A 25,386-nucleotide genomic window follows, 5' to 3' on the forward strand; every position below is an offset into this window, starting at 1 on the left:
CTATTCACACAGGTTTCCCTGACATGTGTGCGTTTTTTACACACCCTAGGTACATACATATGAATGCGTATTTGAAAATTTAAATAATTATTCCTTTACATGTAATAAGTTCTTTACACTTTGCGAACATATGTATGCCCCTAAATGTGTACTTTTGTCTTAACCAATACTTGTGTATGTTATACTATGTATATTTTACTTTGTGGTTGTAAGGGGTTAATGTCTGACTCCAGGAGGTCGGTCATGTGAGCAATCACTTTTCCTTCCACCTGGGAGAACCATGTCATTTCCTCTATATATACCCAGACAAATGTGGTTTTATCTTATGTACGATTAAGGGTGCTAACGCATCTGAAACGCGTCACATTGACCCCTGTTATGGCTTTTTAAGCATTAAAGAATCCGTTTTGCACGAGTCTTGGCGCTGGACATCCAGTTTCTTGTTTTGCACCAATATAAAGTAATATCAAAGCTAAAAGGAATGGAAAATATAATTCTAACCTGGTTAGCTAGTATAAGCCTAGATGCAATGAGCATTGTGTGTATATAATGGTAAACCTGAACTATTATGTGCAGTTATTCTCAATGTATAGGAGCAATAACTAGTAAATATAAAGAGGTTATAATATTTTCTGTTTAGGGTGCTCCATTTATGTATATATTTCTATTCCTGAGAGTTTATATATTACTGTATACATTTTATACAATTGACTCTGTTAAACATCAGTAATACATCATGTAGCAGGCAATGGCAGTAGCGTGTAATTCCTGACTGGAACTTCTGTGGCACATGATAAATTGTGCTTTATCCCGCCTAAAATAGACAACTAAGCAAGCTGCTATAGTTTGGTAAGGATACGAACAGACACAACTTTCTTTCATTTTTTTTTGGCCTGAAAAAAACAACTGACCCCATATTTTTGTGGCATTTTTTATATGCTGTATTTTCGTTGTTTGATCAATACAAGTCATGTGATTCTTTCACCAAGTGATTTTTATTGAAGATCTGGGGACAAAATGCCAACATACAAGCACACATGGCATTTTATATAGTGATTTATTTTCACCTATAGTATATGGGAGGAAAAATGCCACAATTTCTTTAAAAAAATTAAAATAAACATACCCAAAGCATGCTGAGATTTAGAAAAAAACTTCCAGCCACCGAGCTATAGACTCCTGGCTAACATATAGCCATAGCATTGTTGGCTCAAAAAAACGGCATGCCAGTATGGCGTATTTTGGGGAGTTTATCGTTGTGTCTGTTTCCAGCCTTAAACAGATAAGCATATTTGCTGTGTCTATTTTTTCTTTTTCTTTATAACATTACGCGTGCAACGGGCAAATATTTTCCTGACATTCCTTTATAGGTGTATGGCCACAGCGAAAACATTGACAACGCAATACATGGTCCGGTTTTCCCATCGCACTGTGCAGCTGCCTGAATGGAATAAAACAGGTTTTAGTAAGGAGAAAAGCCAAAATAATTACAGCCAATGAATAGCACATCTTAAAATGTGTCACTAATCCACATCAGAAGTCCCATTGCCAGCCTTACGCTAGAGATTTTAGATGACAAAAACATTTTTTCCCAAGACGCATCTATGAACCACTATTTGGTCTTGCTGAGATATATTGGCTTGAATTGCAGAGGCGTAGCCTGTAGCTTCTGGGCCCCGATGCACAATCTGGAAACATATGTCAATTATATTACAGGTCTCTAATGGGGAAGATGTGTTTTGGGGCCTCGTTAGACACCAGGGCCCTGATGGGACTGCTACCTCTGCTACACAGCTAAGAAGAGACAGTAGTCAATATCTGGGCAGTAGGGTCTAAGCATATAAAGTAATGTTAGGGATACAGAAGTGTTACTAGTACCCAAGAGCGTCAGGATCTGTCTCTGCTGGGAAGTTGTGTTTGTTCTACAGTTACAACCACAAGTGTCTGTCACAAACCGCTCTGTTATTCACCACTCCATGCCCTGCGCCATTCCGTCTTGTCCATTCAGCGGTTATACCATGTGGCTAGGCGATGTTTGCGCCACTGAACTCATTGACAAGTATGATATTGCGGGCATCCTAGCTGAATGTTATATTACGTTATCTGCCATGGGCTAATGAACACACCTTTATATTAGATAACTAATGCTGTGCTATGGTCCGTTGCCTTTCTGCAATACTTCAGCTGCTTGCATGGAGAAATTACCTTAAGTTGATGTATAAACCAGCTAGGGCACACACTTGGTGTCTGAGTGTTAAAGGAGTTCGAGTATCTCTGGCTCTCCCATAGAGATGCATGGAAGGGGCATGTCAGTCACAGCTTTGTGTCGTGGTTTACACACTGCATTCATGCAGAGAGCTGGGCAGGAGATTGCAGGGGGGTCCCAGCAGTCAGACCCCCTGCCATCTAACACTTATCCCCTATACTGTGGATAGCGGATATATTTTTGATTCTGCACTACTTCTTTAAGTTTGTGCCTGTAGCCTACACTTTTATACTTTCTAACCCTATGACTGATACAACACAACGCGGGGTAGTCTGCCCCTAGACATGTTATCCCCTAGCTAAAGGATAGGGGATAACATGTCTGATTGCCAGGAGTCCAGATTGCCAGATACGGCCACTATTTGACTCCGGCAGGCTCATTTAAATGAATAGGATGCGGTGTGGTGATACGGCAGCTGCCAGTTTTTAAATTTCCCCGCAGGATCCCGCAGCTTTATGCCCAAAATGTAGAGTAAATGTAGCCTTACTATACTCCTGCCCTTCTGAAACCTCCTGTCTACTTGCTTCATCTGCCTACACAGTTCTGAATCCAATCTCTAGTCCTGTTACCTAGTATGTGCCCTACTGTATCTACTGCATCTGACTGACTATTGGTGATGACTCTGGGGACAGTGACTTAGGGAAAGCCAAAGTGGCAACCTCCCTGTGAAGGGCTAACTTTGACTCCCATCCCAGTTTAACCAGAATAAAACCAGTTTCAGTCTCAATATGTCAGCCGATATAGCTCAGCACTTACAATTCACCTACAATTCTAATTTTATATGCTATTGTCAAAAGATAGCATTAATGGTGGCTCACAGATGCTAAAAAAACATAGCATGAAGTTGTGGTAGCTTGTGGATACTGTGTGGAGTTTTCATCAACACCGGGCTAGAAACAGTGCTACTGAAATCAACTGGTGACATAATTCAGCACCAATTGACAAATGGCTGCAACTCTTTAAAGTGGTACTCTAGGACAGTGGTTCTCAACCTTTTTGGCGACTGTACCCCCAAAGGCTGAAAGTATGTTCGCGGGTACCCCTCGCATGGAACTTATGAATAAGGGGTACCCGCGGACAAAAGGCATGTGTTTACCTTTATACTAATGCAATCCCCTGGTGCTATTATTCCCCCTCCAACTTAATCCCCTTGTGCCATTATTATCCGATATGGCAAAAGGGAATCAGAGGGAGGGGTGGAATAATGGCAAAAGGGAATCAGAGGGAGGGGGGAATAATGGCAAAAGGGAATCAGAGGGAGGGGGGGTTAATGGCACAAGGAGATTAAGATTAATCCCCTTGTGCCATTATCCCCCCCCCCCTTCATCTTAATGCCTTGCACGATTATTCCCCCCTCCACCCCCCCCCGATCCCACTGGGCTAATATATATATATATATTTACACATACAAAAACCCTCCCTCCATCCCATACACTTATTTTTCACTTTTTAAAAAAACTTTACCCGGCCTCCTGCGGTCCCGTTTGGCCTGTCCGTGTATGCAGCGCGTTCCGTTCGGCAGGCCATACTGACATGTGACATCCTCCTGCGCTGTGCGGCACCTCAGCAAAACGTCAGGGGAGGTCACACGTCTCCCCGGAAACCTGTGCGGCCGCAGCTCAAGACGCCCTACTGTACAGAGAGCTGTCGCGGCCACTCTCTGCTATGCGCTGACAAATACTGGCCAATGCATGGCTGGTATTTGTCAGCGCATTGGCATACCCACGCTCACCCCGTGGCGTACCCCTAGGTACATGGCGTACCAACGGTTGAGAACCTCTGCTCTAGGATAGGTTTTTTGTTTTAGCAACATTCCCATTCTGTTAGTTATAAAAAAAATAAACCTCTACTTACCTCCATACGCTCCCCATGTGCCTCGGTTGTCTCGCTGCAGACTCCAATGTCCTCCTCTTACAAGTTTCCTGTAATTAATACATCACGATGTGGCTCAATGAATTGCTTAGCGCAGAGATGTCCCGCCTCAACCAGTGATAGACAGAGCGGCAATGTGACTTATTGAGCCCAATGCATCAGGAAGATGACGGAATTTGGGGCTCAAAACGCCACACTGCCGCTCAGCCAGTTACTTGCTGAGGAGAGACATCGCTGCGGTCAGCGATACGCTAAATTGCGACATGATGTATTGACCACAGGGAACTTGGAAGAGGAGTGTACTGGGGACCGCAGCGGGTCATCAGGCACTGGCGGGAGGTAAGTAGAGGGAATGCATAGAAGTCCTGCATCTTATTATACTATTTAACAATTATCACTACATGACTTCTGTTCTACCAAATTTTATGTATACAGTATAAATCTAAGTAGTGTGACTTGGAATACTGGGTGCGCCCACCTCTTATTTATTGAGGGATACATTTAATGCATTGACTACCTCCCTATTTTGACTGTGCTATTAGGGTGTTCATTTCATGGTCCTGGGCAATTTCTTTTGTGTACATTAAAACATTCTCGTCCAAGTCTTTACCTTGTATTATAAACATTTAAAACGGGTATTTCGGGCAAAAAGATTTTATCCCCTATGTGATACAATTCTGACAAGTCTGTGTGAGTGTCTGATTTAGCATAGCTAGAATCACGATGAATTGTATAAAGAATAGTAATGGCTCTTGTTCTCTATGAAACTGTATAAATATAAGGGTTACTTAAGTTCAGAACAACTAGTTCTATGACTTATCTGCACATGAGGAGGATGGATGGTGATTGGTTTAACAGTACTGATCCCACGCCACCCCTTCTGGTAAACAACTACTGGGCATGCGTGATATGTCACACTTATATAACATGTTGTGTAAAAAAGCGCATAACCGTAAGCGCGCACACACAAGACTTAACCCTAACTAGTAGCACATGTGATCACCGCGTCCAATTATTGAGCATATACGGGACTGCGCAAGGCATGGTACCAAAAACTCAGGAAACTCCCCGAATCAATGGGATTTCCAGCCAGAGCAGACGCGTTGTGTGATGCAGACATAGACGGGTACCTCCTACGATCGATGATGAGTCCCCCGATCACGGAGTGATGATACAATATCCGGTAAATGTATTGATTCTTACTTCCATGATTCATTGTTTATATTTCATTATGTTTAGATTTTAGCAAATAGGTAAATAAAATATGTCTTATGCTTAGAAGTGTGCCTGTTTTGTATAACAGTGAGCGTTTTGAGGAGTTTCAAACTAGTTAGCAAGACACCCTATCCAAAGGATAGGGGATAATATGTCTAATCACTGGTCCCGCCGCTGGGACCCCCCGCAATCTCCCTGCAGCACCCGCATTCTATGCGTCACGTGACGCCATGCCCCCTCCATGGCACCCCCTCCCATAGACATGAATGGAAGGGGAGTGGTGTGATGTCACGTCCCCAGTCCAGGAAACACGGAGGTTTGATCTGTATTTCGCATTTGTTCAACAAGCAGAGGGCTCTGTATGTGTATGTATAACATGAGGGAAATTACTGATGCCAATGACAAAAAAATACAGATGAGAAATACTGAAACACTATGGAGGAGCAAAATAATGACATACCGTATTTTTCGCCGTATAAGACGCACTTTTTCTTCCCCAAAATTGGGGGGGGGAAAAGTCGGTGCGTCTTATACGGCGAATACACCCCTATCGCAGCGGTCCCTATCGCGGCGGACCCGCGGCTAATACAGGACATCACCGATCGCGGTGATGCCCTGTATTAACCCTTCAGACGCGGCGATCAAAGCTGACCGCCACGTCTGAAGCGAAAGTGACACTAACCCGGCTGTTCAATCGGGCTGTTCGGGACCGCCGCGATTTCACTGCGGTGGTCCCGAACAGCCCGACTGAATAGCCATGTTAGTGCTTACAGGACACCGGGAGGGACCTTACCTGCCTCCTCGGTGTCTTCTCCGTTCAGGGATCCCCTGTATGGCCGGCGCTCTCCTTCCTCGTCATCACGTCGTCGCGTACGTGCGTCGGCGTGCGTAACGACGTGATGGCGGCGACGGAGAGCGAGGATACCCGGGGACACAGAGCGGCGGGGACACGTGAGTATTACCTCCTATGCAGTGGTCTTCAACCTGCGGACCTCCAGATGTTGCAAAACTACAACTCCCAGCATGCCCGGACAGCCAACGGCTGTCCGGGCATGCTGGGGGTTGTAGTTTTGCAACATCTGGAGGTCCGCAGGTTGAAGACAACTATTGGGTTCAAAATCTTAATTTTTTTAGATTTTGCACCTATAAATTGGGTGCGTCTTATACGCCGGTGCGTCCTATAGGGCGAAAATACGGTAAATACTGAGCTGGACAAAACTTTCTGCATTTCATAAAATTTTCAACCAAGTTGAAACAGGGCAACTGTAGAATTCAATGAGCCCTACTGTACCTCCATATGCCTCCAATTCCATATGAAATAAAGTTGAGCTTATCTACAGAAAGATTTGCAGAACCCAGATTTAAAGAAGAAGTCTTGTACTAAAGATCGTGGGGGTACGACCGCTAGGACCCCCAGGATCTACTGTACGGGGCCCCTGCTCGAAACTGGGGCCGCCACGCCCCCTCCATATATCTCTATGGGAGAGCCGAAGATAGCAGAACAGTTCTACCATAGGGATTTATGGAGGGGGCGTGGCGGCTTCGTGCTTTGTACAAGGGCGTCACGCGCCGCTCCCGGGAAGAGCAGGGGCCTGGTACATGAGATCACAATCTAAAACTTATCCACTATCCTGCGGTTAGGGGATACGTTTTTCGGCATGACATATTTTCTTTAATTAATCGGTCATCGATTAATTGAGTCTTGTAAAAGTTGTTCCGCTTTCCAAGTGTTCTGATTCCGGGAGAAGTCTGGGAGATGGCTCTGGGCTGCTTTTACAAGATGATGGCTGATCGCCTTTGGCATATCTTACCACAGATTCACTCAACTCTAACAGGGAGGCAGACAAAGTGAATAGACAGTAAATACAGAGACTCAAGTGCAGTACAGCCTCCCGTGTAAGGAAGGGCCTATTTTCAAATGAAGAGTATCCTGAGTTACCGTCAGTGGAGTTATCCCAAAATGAGGAGCTTGCAGTGTGGAGACCACCTCCTCTTTTCTGCATAACTGTACAGGTAACTGAAAGATATTAAACCAAACAGCATACAATTATCAATTTCTGTCAAGTATAAATCACAGTTTAAGTCTGTTTATATATATATATATATTATATATCTATATGTGTGTGTGTGCGTGTGTCTGTGTATATATATATATATATATATATATATATATATATACACATATATATATAAATAAATAATACAGACCTGGCAATGCCAAGTATTACATTTGCGCTGGAAGCTGCACCGACTGACTGATCACTGAAGGTTTTAGTAGCACCTATTAAATGGGTACTCTGGTGAAAAACAAATGTTCTCTTATCAACCGGTGCCAGAAAGTTAAACAAATTTGTAAATTACTTCTATTAAAAATTTGTAATCCTCTCAGTACTTATCAGCTGCTGGAAGTTGAGTTGTTCTTTTCTGTCTGACCACAGTGCTCTCTGCTGACACCTCTGTCCATATCAGGAACTGTCCAGAGTAGTAGCAAATCCCCATAGCAAACCTCTCCTGCTCCGGACAGTTCCTGACACGAACAGAGGTGTCAGCAGAGAGCAGTGTGGTTAGACTGGAAAGTATACAACTTCCTCTGCAGCATACAGAAGCTGATAAGTACTGGAAGGATTAATATTTTTATATAGAAGTAATTTACAAACTTATCTAACTTTCTGGCACCAGTTGATTTGAAAAAAAAAAAAATACCCCTTCAGGGATACTCTTAGAAACAGCTGTCCTTAGATCTATGCTATATATTAAAAACCATGAACTTCGTCTACAGAGGAGAGCTCTTAGCTTTTATGCATGAATACATTTAAAGCTGAGCAGCAAGTCAGTCATGAAGATGACAGATTGCGATAATATAGCACCCCATTATTAGAGATGAGCGAACTTACAGTAAATTCAATTCGTCACAAACTTCTCGGCTCGGCAGTTGATTACTTATCCTGCATAAATGAGTTCAGCTTTCAGGTGCTCCGGTGGGCTGGAAAAGGTGGATACAGTCCTAGGAAAGAGTCTCCTAGGTCTGTATCCACCTTTTCCAGCCCACGGGAGCACCTGAAAGCTGAACTAATTTATGCAGGATAAGTCATCAACTGCCGAGCCGAGAAGTTCGTGACGAATCAAATTTACTGTAAGTTCGCTCATCTCTACCCACTACCACCCAGAAGTTTCTTATTGTAGTTATTCATCAATGTAAAGGCAGTGTTTCCAACCAGGTCGCCTCCAGCTGTTGCATAACTACAACACTCAGCATGCCCGGACAGCCGAAGGCTGTCCGGTCATGCTGGGAGTTGTAGTTTTGCAACAGCTGGAGGCGACCTGGTTGGGAAACACTGGTGTTAAAGGGGTATTCCAGGAAAAAAATTATCATTATTATTTTTTTTTTATCAACTGGCTCCAGAAAGTTAAACAGATTTGTAAATGACTTCTATTAAAAATTCTTAATCCTTTCAATAATTATCAGCTGCTGAAGTTGAGTTGTTGTTTTCTGTCTGACAACAGTGCTCTCTTCTGACATCTCTGCTTGTCTCGGGAACTGCACAGAGTAGAAGAGGTTTTCTATGGGGATTTGCTTCTAAACTGGGCGGTTCCCGAGACACGTGTCACCAGAGAGCACTTAGACAGAAAAGAACAACTCAACTTCAGAAGCTCATAAGTACCGAAAGGATTAAGATTTTTTCATAGAAGTAATTTACAAATCTGTTTAACTTTCTGGAGCCAGTTGATATATAAAAAAAAAAGTTTTTTCCTGGATAACCCCTTTAATAAACACCTATTGACCTTGTTCTTTTCTAAACAGTGGCCCCAATACATATTTGTGGCACTTAAATGGCATATTGTGAGAGTATACCCAGTGTAGGAGAAATCCAGCAAAAGAATTTGAACTTGGCTTCCAATTTCTAAAGTAAATCCAGGCAAGCTAATATTCATTTCACTAGTACGTGTACGGCATTCATGGTGACGGCGGCTTCAATTTCCGCTTAAGTAGTAAAAATCATAAAAGGCAAAGCTGTCAAACCAGTAAAGTGGTTTTAAAATTTTGTCCGCCAATTATTATGATGCTTTAACTGCTCACATGACTGTCTACAAGCCGTCTATGGGACACACCCTGTCATTTTATAGGACATGTAATGATGTCAGGGAAACTGTACTAACACCGGACGGTACTGTATGCTGTCAAGTGATACAAAGGTATTATCAATGACATTGTTTACTACTGGGAAGCAAAAGGTTAAAAGGAAATTGCGGATCTTGGAATCAATCTGTTTACGAAGGGGGACATTCAAATAGTGATCCTTCAAACCAAGAATACTGTAACAACAGAGAAATACATGTCACATATGGCAACCTGTACTACCGTAAATGTATTCTGCATTGAATAATATTATTACAATTATGTTTAATTATATTTGGATATGTTTAATTTTTTACAGTTTAAATGAGCATTGTCAGAATCAAAAACTTTGTTGTACCTCTTGGCAAAACATCAACCTTTCTAATATACTTTAGAAATTATGGCTTATAAAAAAAGACTACTAGGGTCCCTATACCATCCAGAACATGATCCTGTCCGGCTGCAGCATTACCTGTGTCCCAGCTGAAGCACAGGCAGGGACAATGTCCAGTATTTGAGGGCACGATTAGCACTTCTCTGTGCTCAGTCCTGTCCTGTCTATCAGACAGGGAGTTATAGAGCAACTAGCAGTGATTGGATGAAGAGACCCAGCACAGCACAGCAGACTCAGGCAGGAAGTGAATGCATGGTGAGTGAGGGTGGGCTCAGTGCTTGTGGGCTCACGTTCCTTCCTGAGCAGTGAATTTAAGAATAAGTTAGCAACAGAACAGAGGGATTTGTGAGCCAAATACAGAAGCTAGACACATAAAAAGACATAACAACAAATGGCAAGTTCTCAAGGACTAGTAAATATGTATAGCCGTGGATTAGAGTGCAATGAAAAATGAATGGATAATAGTGTTAGTTGTGTATGTAGGTATTGTATGATTGAATTTTTTTTTTTATTATTGATCATAAGTTCATATCCATGAATAATATAAAAAAAATTGGGTGTAGAGCAGCAACTCCAAAACAGCGAATTAAATAAATATGGTGCAGGCAGGTCTCTGGGACCCCGGTCCCGGGTCCAAAAGAATACAGGAACAAAAGGATGACCGCAGCACTCCAAAGTATCAAAAATAAAAAGTGACTTATTCCATGAACAGGCAAGTGCGACATTTCGGTGTTCTCACAACACCATTCTCAAGCCTGGCTTGAGAATGGTGTTGCGAGAACACCGAAACGTCGCACTTGCCTGTTCATAGAATAAAAGTCACTTTTTATTTTTGATACTTTGGAGTGCTGCGGTCATCCTTTCGTTCATGAATAATATTAGCTAAGTATATAGGTGTTCTGTGGTGAAAGAGGTTAGACGTTGGGGTTAATCATTTATCATCTGCTAATGTCCAAGGTTCAATACAAATGTATTATTCTAAATAATATAATACAAGATAAAGATAATAAGTGCAATAAAATAGGTAAAACTGAATAGTGCAAAAAAGAATTCAGGGTAAGAAGTATGATAAATGTACTCTGTAGTTGAAGAAGTCTCGGCACTCGGGGTGCCGAGTGCCGAGACTTCTTCAACTACATATTCGTTTTCTTCGTGCACCGGGTGAGAAACCGAAGTGCCGACCATCCTTACTCTATTTGATAAATGTACTCTGACTGACGGTCAGTTAGCGCAGCTCATGGTCCTCCTAGCGCTGGTCTGGTGCTAAGCGCTAGGAAGACCGCCAGCTCCGCTAATTGACCGTCAGTCAGAGTACATTTATCATATTTCTTACCCAGCATTCTTTTTTGCACAATTCAGTATTACCTATTAGGGCTGGGCGGTATGGCCAAATATGTGCATCGCGGTATTTTTGTAACTTATGGCGGTTCCACGGTATATAACGGTATTCCCCCCCCCCAAAAAAAATTTAATTATTAGCCCAGCGCTGCGCTGTCCCCGTCGGGGTACTACTCACATGTCACCCGCAAGCGCTGCCTCTTCGTCCTCCTGTTTGTTGCGGCCACCGACGTTGACACTCTATACTGTATCCCTATGCCCGGGCTGCAAAAGGTAAGCAAAATAAACTTTAACTCACCTTCCAGACCAGCTTCCTAGGGAATGGAACGTCGGAAAGCCGTCAGCCTATTACTGGCCGCAGCGATGTTCCGCCTCGACCGGTGATAGGCTGAGCCCACTGTCATGTAAGAAGCCGGCTTCTTACATGACAGTGCATTCAACCTAACACCGGCCGAGGCGGAACATCGCTGCGGCCAGTAATAGGCTGACGGCTTTCCGACGTTCCATTCCATAGGAAGCTGGTCTGGAAGGTGAGTTAAAGTTTATTTTGCTTACCTTTTGCAGCCCGGGCATAGGGATACAGTATAGAGCAGTGGTCTTCAACCTGCAGACCTCCAGATGTTGCAAAACTACAACTCCCAGCATGCCCTGTCCGGGCATGCTGGGAGTTGTAGTTTTGCAACATCTGGAGGTTTAAGACCACTGGTATAGAATGTCAGCGCCGGCGGCCGCAACAAACAGAAGGACGAGGAGGGCAGCGCTTGCGGGTGACATATGTGAGTAGTACCCCGATGGGGACAGCGCAGTGCTGGGCTAATAATTGGGGGGGGGGGGGGCAGAACAGCGCTCGCGGGTCACATATGATTAGTTTCCCGACATGGGGACAGCGCAGCGCTGGGCTGATAATTCATTCATTCATTCCCGAGGGGGAGGGGCCAAACCGGTGTTGCGGTATGGGTTAAAATTCATATTGTGCAGCACAAAAATGTTGGTATTCGGTATGAACCGGTATACTGCCCAGCCCTATTACTTATTTGTATTTTTACTTTATTGCACTTATTATCTTTTATCTTGTATTTTATTATTTAGAATAATAAATTTGTTTTGCAACTTGGACATTAGCAAATGGTAAATTATTAACCCCAACTACTAACCTCTTTCACCACAGAACACCTATATACATAGCTAATATTCTTCATGGATATAAATTTACGATCAATTATTCATTTTCTTCAATCATACAATACCTACATACACAGCTAACACTATTATCCATTCATTTTTCATCCCACCCCCATCCACGGCTACACATATTTACTAGTCCTTGAGAACCTGCCATTTGTTATTATATTTTTTCTTCTTCTGATCTTTCTTGTGGGTGTATATGAGGATATCACCTGGGCAGAGTTCTCGGACATATTTATAGGTTGAGTACCTCCACTTTCTTCTTTTTCCTACATAAAAATACATGTATAGAATCTGCACTTTATTAGAAATTGAGAATGCTTTGTTTTAGGGTGTTTTCCCACATTCATATTTTTATGTAGCTTCTGAAGCCAAAACCAGGAATAGATAAAAAAAAATGTTAAAGGTTTAGTGTCTCCTTTATATCTGTCCTTCATTTATGATACATTCCTGGCTTTAGCTTCAAAAAATGCATATAAAATCTGAACATGCAAACACACCCTGCACAACTTGTGCTTTTTCATAATGATGTTAATCTTTTTATAGTTTTGTTGGTTGCCCCAGAAAACAGACAATGATTTATTTTCCTTCTGTTGCCAGCACGAACTGCCTCTGAGCTCCCACAATGCATGACTCCCTAGTTGTAGGAATCCAGTAGTATTCACACTTTTTAAAGGAAAACTGTCATATGTTTTGTCCCGCACTATCCACGGGTACCTGTGGATAGTGCGGGAGACGCTGAACATTTTGAGTCCCACCTTGCCCGGTTCCGCTGCGCCGTTCCCCCGTTATAGCTGGTTTTCGGTATATTCAAATTAGCTGCTAACTGGCACGGGCGGGGTTACTGCCTTCAACTGGCACTGTGACGTAACCGCTGCCCGGCTCGCAGCACCACCCGGCTAATGAATATTCATACGTTGTCTTACAATCTCTGTCTCATCTCGGCCGAGTCCTGGACAATACTGCGCATGCGCGGGATTTCCTACTATACACTGAAGCTGTCTTCAGCGTTGCTTCAAACGCTGAAGACAGCTTTCAGGTATAGCAGGAAATTTTGTGCATGCGCAGTATCGTCCAGGACTCGGCCGAGATGAGACGGAGAGTGTAAGACAACGTATGAATATTCATTAGCCGGGTGGTGCTGCAAGCCGGGCAGCGGTTACGTCACAGTGCCAGTTGAAGGCAGTAACCCGCCCGTGCCAGTTAGCAGCTAATTTGAATATACCAAAAACCAGCTATAACGGGCGAAGCGGATCCGGGCAAGGTAGGACTCAAAATGTTCAGCGTCTCCCGCACTATCCAAAAGTACCCGTGGATAGTGTGTGACAAAACACATGACAGTTTTCCTTTAAGAACATGTTCATACAAGGGCAGGGCTCAAATCCTGCAGGAACACATAGGAACTGAGTTCTTGCACTTTTTTCACAGCAGGAACACCATTCCCATTAGCAGGAGTCCAGCAGGACCAGCCCTTTAGTGGAAATCTTGGATGAGTTCCCTCACTTTTTTTTCCAGGACTTGATCCCTGCACATGGGTATTTTGTTTCAAACTCGCAGCATGTTTACTGCTGCAAGTTTGAAACAAAATACGTTGTGTGAACGCACCCTTAACTGGATTTTAAAAGAAATAACTTTTTGGAACACTGGTTCCAAATCAGAGATTTACTTACATTTCTGCAGCTTTTGTTGCAGTTTTTTTTTAGCCAAAGACAGAAGTGGATCCAGAAAGAAGAAGTCTTAACTTATATACATCTTCTATTACTTTTGAATTCATTCCTGGCCTTCACTCAAAGAACAAAGGCCAAAATGGGCTGAGTCCTTAACCCCTTAAGCACCAGGGTTTTTTCCGTTTTTTGCTCCTTGCCTTTAAAAAAATCATAACTCTTTCAATTTTGCACCTAAAAATCCATATGATGGCTTATGTTTTGCGCCACCAATTCTACTTTGTAATGACATGAGTAATTTTGCCCAAAAATCTACAGTGAAACGGAAAAAAAAATCATTGTGCGACAAAATTGAAAAAAAAAAACGCTGTTTTGTAACTTTTGGGGGCTTCCGTTTCTACATAGTACATTTTTCGGTAAAAATGACACCTTATCTTTATTCTGTAGGTCCATACGATTAAAATGATACCCTACTTATATAGGTTTGATTTTGTCGGACTTCTGGAAAAAATCATAACTACATGCAGGAAAATTAATAAGTTTAAAATTGTCATCTTCTGACCCCTATAACTTTTTTACTTTTCCGTGTATGGGGCAGTATGAGGGCTCATTTTTTGCGCCGTTATCTGAAGTTTTTAACGGTACCATGTTTGCATTGAAAGGACTTATTGATCGCTTTTTATTCATTTTTAAATTATATAAAAAGTGACCAAAAATGCACTATTTTGGACTTTGGAATTTTTTTGCGAGCACGCCATTGACCGAGCGGTTTAATTAATTATATATTTTTATAATTCGGACATTTCCGCACGCGGTGATACCATAAATGTTTATTTTTATTTACACTGTGTTTTTTTTTTTTTTATTGGAAAAGGGGGGTGATTCAAACTTTTAATAGGGGAGGAGTTAAATGATCTTTATTCACTTTTTTTTTTCACTTTTTTTTTGCAGTGTTATAGGTCCCATAGGGACCTATAACACTGCACACACTGATCTTCATCATTGATCACTGGTTTCTCATAAGAAACCAGTGATCAACGATTCTGCCGCATGATTGCTCATCCCTGGATCTCAGGCACTGAGCAGTCATTCGGCGATCGGACAGCGAGGAGGCAGGTAGGGGCCCTCCCGCTGTCCTGTCAGCTGTTCGGGATGCCGCGATTAGCCGCGGCTATCCCGAACAGCCCGACTGAGCTAGCAGGCCACTTTGGGTTTCGCTTTTAGCCGCGCGGCTCAGCCCTGAGCGCGCGGCTAAAGGGCTAATAGCGCGCGGCGCCGCGATAGGCGCTGCGCGCTATTAGAGGCGGGTCCCGGCTTCACTATGACGCCGGGCCCGCCGTGATATGACGCGGGGTTACTGTGTAACCCGCGTTATATCAGGAGAGCAGGACCAAGGGCGTACCTGTACGCCCTTGGTCCTTAAGGTGTTAAGGGGTTAAAGGGGTACTCCCGCGGAAACCTTTTTTTTTTTTCTTTTTTAATCAGCTGGTGCCAGAAAGTTAAACAGATTTGTAAATCACTTCTATTAAAAAATCTTAATCCTTCCAGTACTTTTTAGGGGCTGTATACTAAAGAGAAATCCAAAAAAGAAATGCATTTCCTCTTGTTACGCCGAGCGCTCCGGGTCCCCGCTCCTCCCCGGAGCGCTCGCTACACTCTCGTTACTGCAGCGCTCCGGTCAGATCCACTGACCCGGTGCGCTGCGATACTGCCTCCAGCCGGGATGCGATTCGCGATGCGGGTGGCGCCCGCTCGCGATGCGCACCCCGGCTCCCGTACCTGACTCGCTCTCCGTCGGTCCTGTCCCGGCGCGCGCGGCCCCGCTCCCTAGGGCGCGCGCGCGCCGGGTCTCTTTAAAGGGCCACTGCGCCGCTGATTGGCGCAGTGGTTCTAATTAGTGTGTTCACCTGTGCACTCCCTATGTATACCTCACTTCCCCTGCACTCCCTCGCCGGATCTTGTTGCCATTGTGCCAGTGAAAGCGTTTCCTTGTGTGTTCCTAGCCTGTGTTCCAGACCTCCTGCCGTTGCCCCTGACTACGATCCTTGCTGCCTGCCCCGACCTTCTGCTACGTCCGACCTTGCTTCTGTCTACTCCCTTGTACCGCGCCTATCTTCAGCAGTCAGAGAGGTTGAGCCGTTGCTAGTGGATACGACCTGGTCACTACCGCCGCAGCAAGACCATCCCGCTTTGCGGCGGGCTCTGGTGAACACCAGTAGTGACTTAGAACCGGTCCACTAGCACGGTCCACGCCAATCCCTCTCTGGCACAGAGGATCCACCTCCTGCCAGCCGGCATCGTGACAGTAGATCCGGCCATGGATCCCGCTGAAGTTCCTCTGCCAGTTGTCGCCGACCTCACCACGGTGGTCGCCCAGCAGTCACAACAGCGCAACAAGGCCACCAGCTGTCTCAACTGACCGTGATGCTACAGCAGCTACTACCTCAGCTTCAGCAATCATCTCCTCCGCCAGCTCCTGCACCTCCTCCGCAGCGAGTGGCCGCTTCAGGCCTACGACTATCCTTGCCGGATAAATTTGATGGGGACTCTAAATTTTGCCGTGGCTTTCTTTCTCAATGTTCCCTGCACTTGGAGATGATGTCGGACCAGTTTCCTACTGAAAGGTCTAAGGTGGCTTTCGTAGTCAGCCTTCTGTCTGGAAAAGCTCTGTCATGGGCCACACCGCTCTGGGACCGCAATGACCCCGTCACTGCCTCTGTACACTCCTTCTTCTCGGAAATTCGAAGTGTCTTTGAGGAACCTGCCCGAGCCTCTTCTGCTGAGACTGCCCTGTTGAACCTGGTCCAGGGTAATTCTTCCGTTGGCGAGTACGCCGTACGATTCCGTACTCTTGCTTCAGAACTATCCTGGAATAATGAGGCCCTCTGCGCGACCTTTAAAAAAGGCCTATCCAGCAACATTAAAGATGTTCTGGCCGCACGAGAAATCCCTGCTAACCTACATGAACTCATTCATCTAGCCACTCGCATTGACATGCGTTTTTCCGAAAGGCGTCAGGAGCTCCGCCAGGATATGGACTTTGTTCGCACGAGGCGTTTTTTCTCCCCGGCTCCTCTCTCCTCTGGTCCCCTGCAATCCGTTCCTGTGCCTCCCGCCGTGGAGGCTATGCAAGTTGACCGGTCTCGCCTGACACCTCAAGAGAGGACACGACGCCGCATGGAGAATCTCTGCCTGTACTGTGCCGGTACCGAACACTTCCTGAAGGATTGTCCTATCCGTCCTCCCCGCCTGGAAAGACGTACGCGGACTCCGCACAAAGGTGAGACAGTCCTTGATGTCAACTCTGCTTCTCCACGTCTTACTGTGCCTGTGCGGATATCTGCCTCTACCTTCTCCTTCTCTACTATGGCCTTCTTGGATTCCGGATCTGCAGGAAATTTTATCTTGGCCTCTCTCATCAACAGGTTCAACATCCCGGTGACCAGTCTCGCCAGACCCCTCTACATCAATTGTGTTAACAATGAAAGATTGGACTGTACCATACGTTTCCGCACGGAGCCCCTCCTAATGTGCATCGGACCTCATCACGAAAAAATTGAGTTTTTGGTCCTCTCCAATTGCACTTCCGAAATTCTCCTTGGACTACCCTGGCTTCAACACCATTCCCCAACCCTGGATTGGTCCACAGGGGAGATCAAGAGTTGGGGTACCTCTTGTTTCAAGGACTGCCTTAAACCGGTTCCCAGTACTCCCTGCCGTGACCCTGTGGTTCCCCCTGTAACCGGTCTCCCTAAGGCCTATATGGACTTTGCTGATGTATTTTGCAAAAAACAAGCTGAGACTCTACCTCCTCACAGGCCTTATGACTGTCCTATTGACCTCCTCCCGGGCACTACTCCACCCCGGGGCAGAATTTATCCTCTGTCTGCCCCAGAGACTCTTGCTATGTCTGAGTACATCCAGGAAAATTTTAAAAAGGGCTTTATCCGCAAATCCTCCTCTCCTGAAGGAGCTGGATTTTTCTTTGTGTCCAAAAAAGATGGCTCCCTACGTCCTTGCATTGACTACCGCGGTCTTAATAAAATCACGGTAAAGAACCGCTACCCTCTACCTCTTATATCTGAACTCTTTGATCGCCTCCAAGGTGCCCACATCTTTACCAAACTGGACTTAAGAGGTGCTTATAATCTCATCCGCATCAGGGAGGGGGATGAATGGAAAACGGCATTTAACACTAGAGATGGACACTTTGAGTATCTGGTCATGCCCTTTGGCCTGTGCAACGCCCCTGCCGTCTTCCAAGACTTTGTTAATGAAATTTTTCGTGATCTCTTATATTCCTGTGTTGTTGTGTATCTGGACGATATTCTGATTTTTTCTGCCAACCTAGAAGAACACCGCCAGCATGTCCGCATGGTTCTTCAGAGACTTCGTGACAATCAACTTTATGCCAAAATGGAGAAATGTCTGTTTGAATGTCAATCTCTTCCTTTCCTAGGATACTTGGTCTCTGGCCGGGGACTACAAATGGATCCAGACAAACTCTCTGCCGTCTTAGATTGGCCACGCCCCTCCGGACTCCGTGCTATCCAACGTTTTTTGGGGTTCGCCAATTATTACAGACAATTTATTCCACATTTTTCCACCATTGTGGCTCCTATCGTGGCTTTAACCAAAAAGAATGCCAATCCTAAGTCATGGCCTCCTCAAGCGGAAGACGCCTTTAAACGGCTCAAGTCTGCCTTTTCTTCTGCTCCCGTGCTCTCCAGACCTGACCCATCTAAACCCTTCCTATTGGAGGTTGATGCCTCCTCAGTAGGAGCTGGAGCGGTTCTTCTACAAAAAAATTCTTCCGGGCATGCTGTTACTTGTGGTTTTTTTTCTAGGACCTTTTCTCCGGCGGAGAGGAACTACTCCATTGGGGATCGAGAGCTACTGGCCATTAAATTAGCACTTGAGGAATGGAGGCATCTGCTGGAGGGATCAAAATTTCCAGTTATTATTTACACCGATCACAAGAATCTCTCCTATCTCCAGTCTGCCCAACAGCTGAATCCTCGCCAGGCCAGGTGGTCTCTGTTCTTTGCCCGGTTTAATTTTGAAATTCACTTTCGCCCTGCCGATAAGAACATTAGGGCCGATGCTCTCTCTCGTTCCTCGGATGCCTCGGAAGTAGAGCTCTCTCCGCAACACATCATTCCTCCTGACTGCCTGATCTCCACTTCTCCAGCCTCCATCAGGCAAACTCCTCCAGGGAAGACCTTCGTCTCTCCACGCCAACGCCTCGGAATCCTCAAGTGGGGTCACTCCTCCCATCTCGCAGGCCATGCGGGCATCAAGAAATCCGTGCAACTCATCTCTCGTTTCTATTGGTGGCCGACTCTGGAGACGGATGTTGTTGATTTTGTGCGGGCCTGCACTGTCTGTGCCCGGGATAAGACTCCTCGCCAGAAGCCCGCTGGTCTTCTTCATCCTCTGCCTGTCCCCGAACAGCCTTGGTCTCTGATTGGTATGGACTTTATTACAGACTTACCCCCATCCCGTGGCAACACTGTTGTTTGGGTGGTCGTTGATCGATTTTCCAAGATGGCACATTTTATTCCTCTTCCTGGTCTTCCTTCAGCGCCTCAGTTGGCAAAACAATTTTTTGTACACATTTTTCGTCTTCACGGGTTGCCCACGCAGATCGTCTCGGATAGAGGCGTCCAATTCGTGTCAAAATTCTGGAGGGCTCTCTGTAAACAACTCAAGATTAAATTAAACTTTTCTTCTGCTTATCATCCTCAGTCCAATGGGCAAGTAGAAAGAGTTAACCATGTCCTGGGTGATTATTTACGGCATTTTGTTTCCTCCCGCCAGGATGACTGGGCAGATCTTCTACCATGGGCCGAATTCTCGTATAACTTCAGAGTCTCTGAGTCTTCTTCCAAATCCCCATTTTTCGTGGTGTACGGCCGTCACCCTCTTCCCCCCCTCCCTACTCCCTTGCCCTCTGGTTTGCCCGCTGTGGATGAAATAACTCGTGATCTTTCCACCATATGGAAAGAGACCCAAAATTCTCTCTTACAGGCTTCATCACGCATGAAGAAGTTTGCTGATAAGAAAAGAAGAGCTCCCCCCATTTTTTCTCCCGGAGACAAGGTATGGCTCTCCGCTAAATATGTCCGCTTCCGTGTTCCCAGCTACAAATTGGGACCACGCTATCTTGGTCCTTTCAAAATTTTGTGCCAGATTAATCCTGTCTCTTACAAACTTCTTCTTCCTCCTTCTCTTCGTATTCCTAATGCCTTTCACGTTTCTCTTCTTAAACCACTCATCATCAACCGTTTCTCTCCCAAACTTGTTTCTCCCACTCCTGTTTCCGGCTCCTCGGACATCTTCTCCGTAAAGGAGATACTGGCCTCCAAGAAGGTCAGAGGGAAAACCTTTTTTTTGGTCGATTGGGAGGGCTGTGGTCCTGAAGAGAGATCCTGGGAACCTGAGGACAATATCCTAGACAAAAGTCTGGTCCTCAGGTTCTCAGGCTCCAAGAAGAGGGGGAGACCCAAGGGGGGGGGGGGTACTGTTACGACGAGCGCTCCGGGTCCCCGCTCCTCCCCGGAGCGCTCGCTACACTCTCGTTACTGCAGCGCTCCGGTCAGATCCACTGACCCGGTGCGCTGCGATACTGCCTCCAGCCGGGATGCGATTCGCGATGCGGGTGGCGCCCGCTCGCGATGCGCACCCCGGCTCCCGTACCTGACTCGCTCTCCGTCGGTCCTGTCCCGGCGCGCGGCCCCGCTCCCTAGGACGCGCGCGCGCCGGGTCTCTGCGATTTAAAGGGCCACTGCGCCGCTGATTGGCGCAGTGGTTCTAATTAGTGTGTTCACCTGTGCACTCCCTATGTATACCTCACTTCCCCTGCACTCCCTCGCCGGATCTTGTTGCCATTGTGCCAGTGAAAGCGTTTCCTTGTGTGTTCCTAGCCTGTGTTCCAGACCTCCTGCCGTTGCCCCTGACTACGATCCTTGCTGCCTGCCCCGACCTTCTGCTACGTCCGACCTTGCTTCTGTCTACTCCCTTGTACCGCGCCTATCTTCAGCAGTCAGAGAGGTTGAGCCGTTGCTAGTGGATACGACCTGGTCACTACCGCCGCAGCAAGACCATCCCGCTTTGCGGCGGGCTCTGGTGAACACCAGTAGTGACTTAGAACCGGTCCACTAGCACGGTCCACGCCAATCCCTCTCTGGCACAGAGGATCCACCTCCTGCCAGCCGGCATCGTGACACCTCTGATGTCATGACCACAGTGCTCTCTGCTGTCCATTTTAGGAACTGTCCAGAGCAGGAGAAAATCCCCATAACAAATATTTGCTGCTCTGGACAGTTCCTAAAATGGACCACTTTTAACCCCTTAAGGACCAAGGGCGTACAGGTACGCCCTTGGTCCTGCTCTCCTGATATAACGCGGGGTTACACAGTAACCCCGCGTCATATCACGGCGGGCCCAGCGTCATAGTGAAGCCGGGACCCGCCTCTAATAGCGCGCAGCGCCGATCGCGGCGCCGCGCACTATTAACCCTTTAGCCGCGCGCTCAGAGCGGAGTCGCGCGGCTAAAAGCGAAACCGAAAGTGGCCGGCTAGCTCACTCGGGCTGTTCGGGATAGCCGCGGCTAATCGCGGCATCCCGAACAGCTGGCAAGACAGCGGGAGGGTCCCTACCTGCCTCCTCGCTGTCCAATCGCCGAATGACTGCTCAGTGCCTGAGATCCAGGCCTGAGCAGTCATGCGGCAGAATCGTTGATCACTGGTTTCTTATGAGAAACCAGTGATCAATGATGAAGATCAGTGTGTGCAGTGTTATAGGTTCCTATGGGACCTATAACACTGCAAAAAAAAAAAGTGAAAAAAAAAAGTGAATAAAGATCATTTAACTCCTCCCCTATTAAAAGTTTGAATCACCCCCCTTTTCCAATAAAAAAAAAAAACACAGTGTAAATAAAAATATATGGTATCACCGCGTGCGGAAATGTCCGAATTATAAAAATATATCATTAATTAAACCGCTCGGTCAATGGCGTGCGCGCAAAAAAATTCCAAAGTCCAAAATAGTGCATTTTTGGTCACTTTATATATCATTTAAAAATGAATAAGTCCTATCAATGCAAAAATGGTACCGTTAAAAACTTCTGATCACGGCGCAAAAAATGAGCCCTCATACCGCCCCATACACGGAAAAATAAAAAAGTTATAGGGGTCAGAAGATGACAATTTTAAACGCATTAATTTTCCTGCATGTAGTTATGATTTTTTCCAGAAGTCCGACAAAATCAAACCTATATAAGTAGGGTATCATTTTAATCGTATGGACCTACAGAATAAAGATAAGGTGTCATTTTTACGAAAAATGTACTACGTAGAAACGGAAGCCCCCAAAAGTTACAAAACAGCGTTTTTTTTTTCAATTTTGTCGCACGATGATTTTTTTTTTCCGTTTCACCGTAGATTTTTGGGCAAAATGACTGACGTCATTACAAAGTAGAATTGGTGGCGCAAAAAATAAGCCATCATATGGATTTTTAGGTGCAAAATTGAAAGAGTTATGATTTTTTAAAGGCAAGGAGCAAAAAACGAAAATGCAAAAACGGAAAAAACCCCGGTCCTTAAGGGGTTAAGGACAGCGATGTAAACAAAAGCCACAGGGGGCTGTTTCCTGGTCCGGGAAACACAAAAATGATGACACGTTCCCTTTAAGAACCTGTAGCTTTTGGAAACGCATTTAGATTTTTTTTATTTTATTATATTTTAGTAATTATTTTTGTGTACCCTGTGTTTCTAAACATAAAGAAATAAAAGTTGTACACATTTCGACTGTGGATACTGGAGAAGCCTTTTCTGCTTTGTAGAAAAAATTATATTCTGCAAAGAAGAATTGCATCATGGGAAAAAGATTTGAAGAAGCCTGGAAGGCAATGAAGACAGGCTGTGCGGCTTTATACTAAGAAGAGGCTCTGTACAAATTCTAAATGGACATAAAACCTTTAAAGAGTACCTCTCATTAACTTGATACATTTTATAATCCTCCCAGTTCACTGCCCCATCATGATAAACCCCCTCCCCCTCACTTTATTTTTATTATTTTTTAGTTTTGAGCCTTGATATTGCTCTGTATCTTCTGCTCAGCCTCAGGTTCACAGACTGGGAAGGGGTGTTACCCAGCAGGTGTGACATGATCTGAAGCCATACAGGGGAGAACTTCCTCCCTTACTCTGCAACCAACAGCATACGGCAGTTAAGTGTGAGAGGAGCTATGATTGGATGAGGCTGGACACCCCCCCCCCCCCCTCAGCACTCCAGACTGCATTTCCTGATTTTGGACTTCTGCCAGGCCAGCAGGAGTCCAAAGTCTGTGCAAAACATGGGGGGGGGGGGGGGGGGGGAAGTGCTCTGGACAAGTAGGGAGACACCTAGTGGCAGCTTTTTTAAACACAAATAAAACATAGAAAACTTCATTTTTTTTAAACAAAGTATATTAGAAAGATTTTTCATTTACCATAAGGAGTGCAATAGCAAAAATTTGTTTTAATGAGAGTGCCCATTTAAACATAGAGCCTTCCCTGCCACATGTGAACCATGCAGTGTGGATAGCATCTACAGTACTACAGTTTGTAAAGAATGCAGCCTTTATGCTGAGTAAGCAGCATGTCACATTGAACAGCAATTACCAGACAAATACTTACTAAACAGAATTTAACTTACCAATATATTTGAAGGCTTTTTCCGTCTTTACTAGATGGGTTAAAGATTGTTCGACCACGGCAGACATCCACTCATTTACTCTACTTTCATCATAATCTACTCCACCTAGGATGACGTCTACACACTGTACAATGAAAACAAACAAATATTAGCTTCAAGCTTTTAGTAAAAATAAGAACAAACAGTTTTAGGGTATAAATAATAAGGCTTTTATCCTAAATAAATTTTATGTGCATAAATATTGTGGTTTATATAAAAGGATCGTATAATAATCTAATTAAAATGATCAGCTAAGTTTCTGTTCACACTGGCATTTTTCCCTACCACACTAGGGTTACAAAGCCTTCTATACAGATAGAACAACGCAGTCTGCAGTGATATTCTTGCCATCAAAAATAAGGGTACGGATGGGATTTTATGTCATCGAGAGCCATCTCAGTTATCACAGATCTGATAGGCTGTGTTCACACATTCAGTTTTATAATTGCATGTATTAAATCTAAATCCAGGAAAAGATCATAAATGAAGGACACTTATAAAGGAAAACTTGACTTTTCCTCCTTTCAAACTCATTCCTAACGTTGTATACGATGATTGCAATTAGAAACCTGAATGTGTGAACAAGTTCTTTGCCTCACAAGAAACAGAACTAAATGACTTATTGTTTATCAATATAAAGAGCAAAATGATAAATCCCTGGTATAGTCAGCATAGAAGATTCTGTAAATGAGTCATTATTCTGTCTTTTTGGCTGCTATGAATGGCTTCATAAGTTGCAGACAATGAATAGCAGTGTTGTTCTGATATGGAATGATGTAATGGGTCTATCACAGATACACTGTAAACACTTCAGAATGTCCTTAGTAAGGTCAATGTGGATCGGGCTTCATGTTCTTATATGTTACAGATCCCACATATTTATACAAAACTACTTAAGAACAAGGGCATGGTTGTTTATTTTTATCTCTTGGTGTCTGAAGATTAATGTAGGTTTTATATGTTATATTGTAACGGAAATTCTATACATAAAGTTCTATGAACAGCTATATCTAGAAAAGCTAAGAATACCAAAAAGCCCATCATGTGCCTTCAATGCCAATGTGACTTGCCAATTTGGTTGTTTATTGAAGACTGAGCGTGCAGGTGTCTCAGTACTGAGCATGTATGTGTCCCCGACTGTATGTCTGTCTCTTACTAAGTTACTGCAGACTCACTGTGTGGGGAGATGTTTACACTAGACTTTGAACCATAAATTAGATCTGTTAACGGAGATCTCCGGCAAAAAATAACTTCCACAGAAACAAGAGGAATGGAGGTGTGTCACCGGCAGGGAGAGGAGCGTCTCAGGTTTTCCCAGGTTTATGTGTGGCCCGAGACATTACATCACTAGTCAGCTGTTAAAAGGCAGCCTGTCTGCTTTAATAAGTGGAGCAACTGCTGGGTAGGAAGGAGATGTTTCTCCACAGAGCTGCAGGGAATTGTAGTTTCATAAACAGCATACATAGCTCAGCTGTACTGCAATGGGTGGGGTGACTGATGGGTGGGAGGGAAAAAAGTGACCTCACACTTACAACTAAGGGATCCTGGGACTTGTATTTGGAGGAAGGGAAATCCAACAATAAATAGCCATTTCACAA

General features: G+C 44.8%; 2 protein-coding genes across 2 annotated transcripts in view; one reads left to right on the forward strand and one right to left on the reverse strand.

Moving 5' to 3' along the window:
• Nucleotides 1-454: 454 nt before the first annotated feature.
• Nucleotides 455-25,386, reverse strand: part of DYNLT3 (dynein light chain Tctex-type 3) — a 46,835-nt gene continuing 21,903 nt past the window's right edge. Inside the window, exons 3-5 of the mRNA XM_056558895.1 lie at nucleotides 23,750-23,873; nucleotides 7,293-7,370; nucleotides 455-1,441 (exon numbers count right to left, since the gene is read on the reverse strand). Coding sequence (XP_056414870.1) covers nucleotides 1,365-1,441; nucleotides 7,293-7,370; nucleotides 23,750-23,873 — 279 coding nt within the window. The 3' untranslated portion in view covers nucleotides 455-1,364. The remainder of the gene's footprint in view (nucleotides 1,442-7,292; nucleotides 7,371-23,749; nucleotides 23,874-25,386) is intronic.
• The window catches only part of C2HXorf38 (chromosome 2 CXorf38 homolog), a 76,781-nt gene continuing 56,584 nt past the window's right edge, over nucleotides 5,190-25,386 (forward strand). Inside the window, exon 1 of the mRNA XM_056558894.1 lies at nucleotides 5,190-5,321. Coding sequence (XP_056414869.1) covers nucleotides 5,307-5,321 — 15 coding nt within the window. The 5' untranslated portion in view covers nucleotides 5,190-5,306. The remainder of the gene's footprint in view (nucleotides 5,322-25,386) is intronic.

This window comes from Hyla sarda, chromosome 2 (genome assembly GCF_029499605.1).
Source record: "Hyla sarda isolate aHylSar1 chromosome 2, aHylSar1.hap1, whole genome shotgun sequence".
Taxonomy (NCBI): Eukaryota; Metazoa; Chordata; class Amphibia; order Anura; family Hylidae; genus Hyla; species Hyla sarda.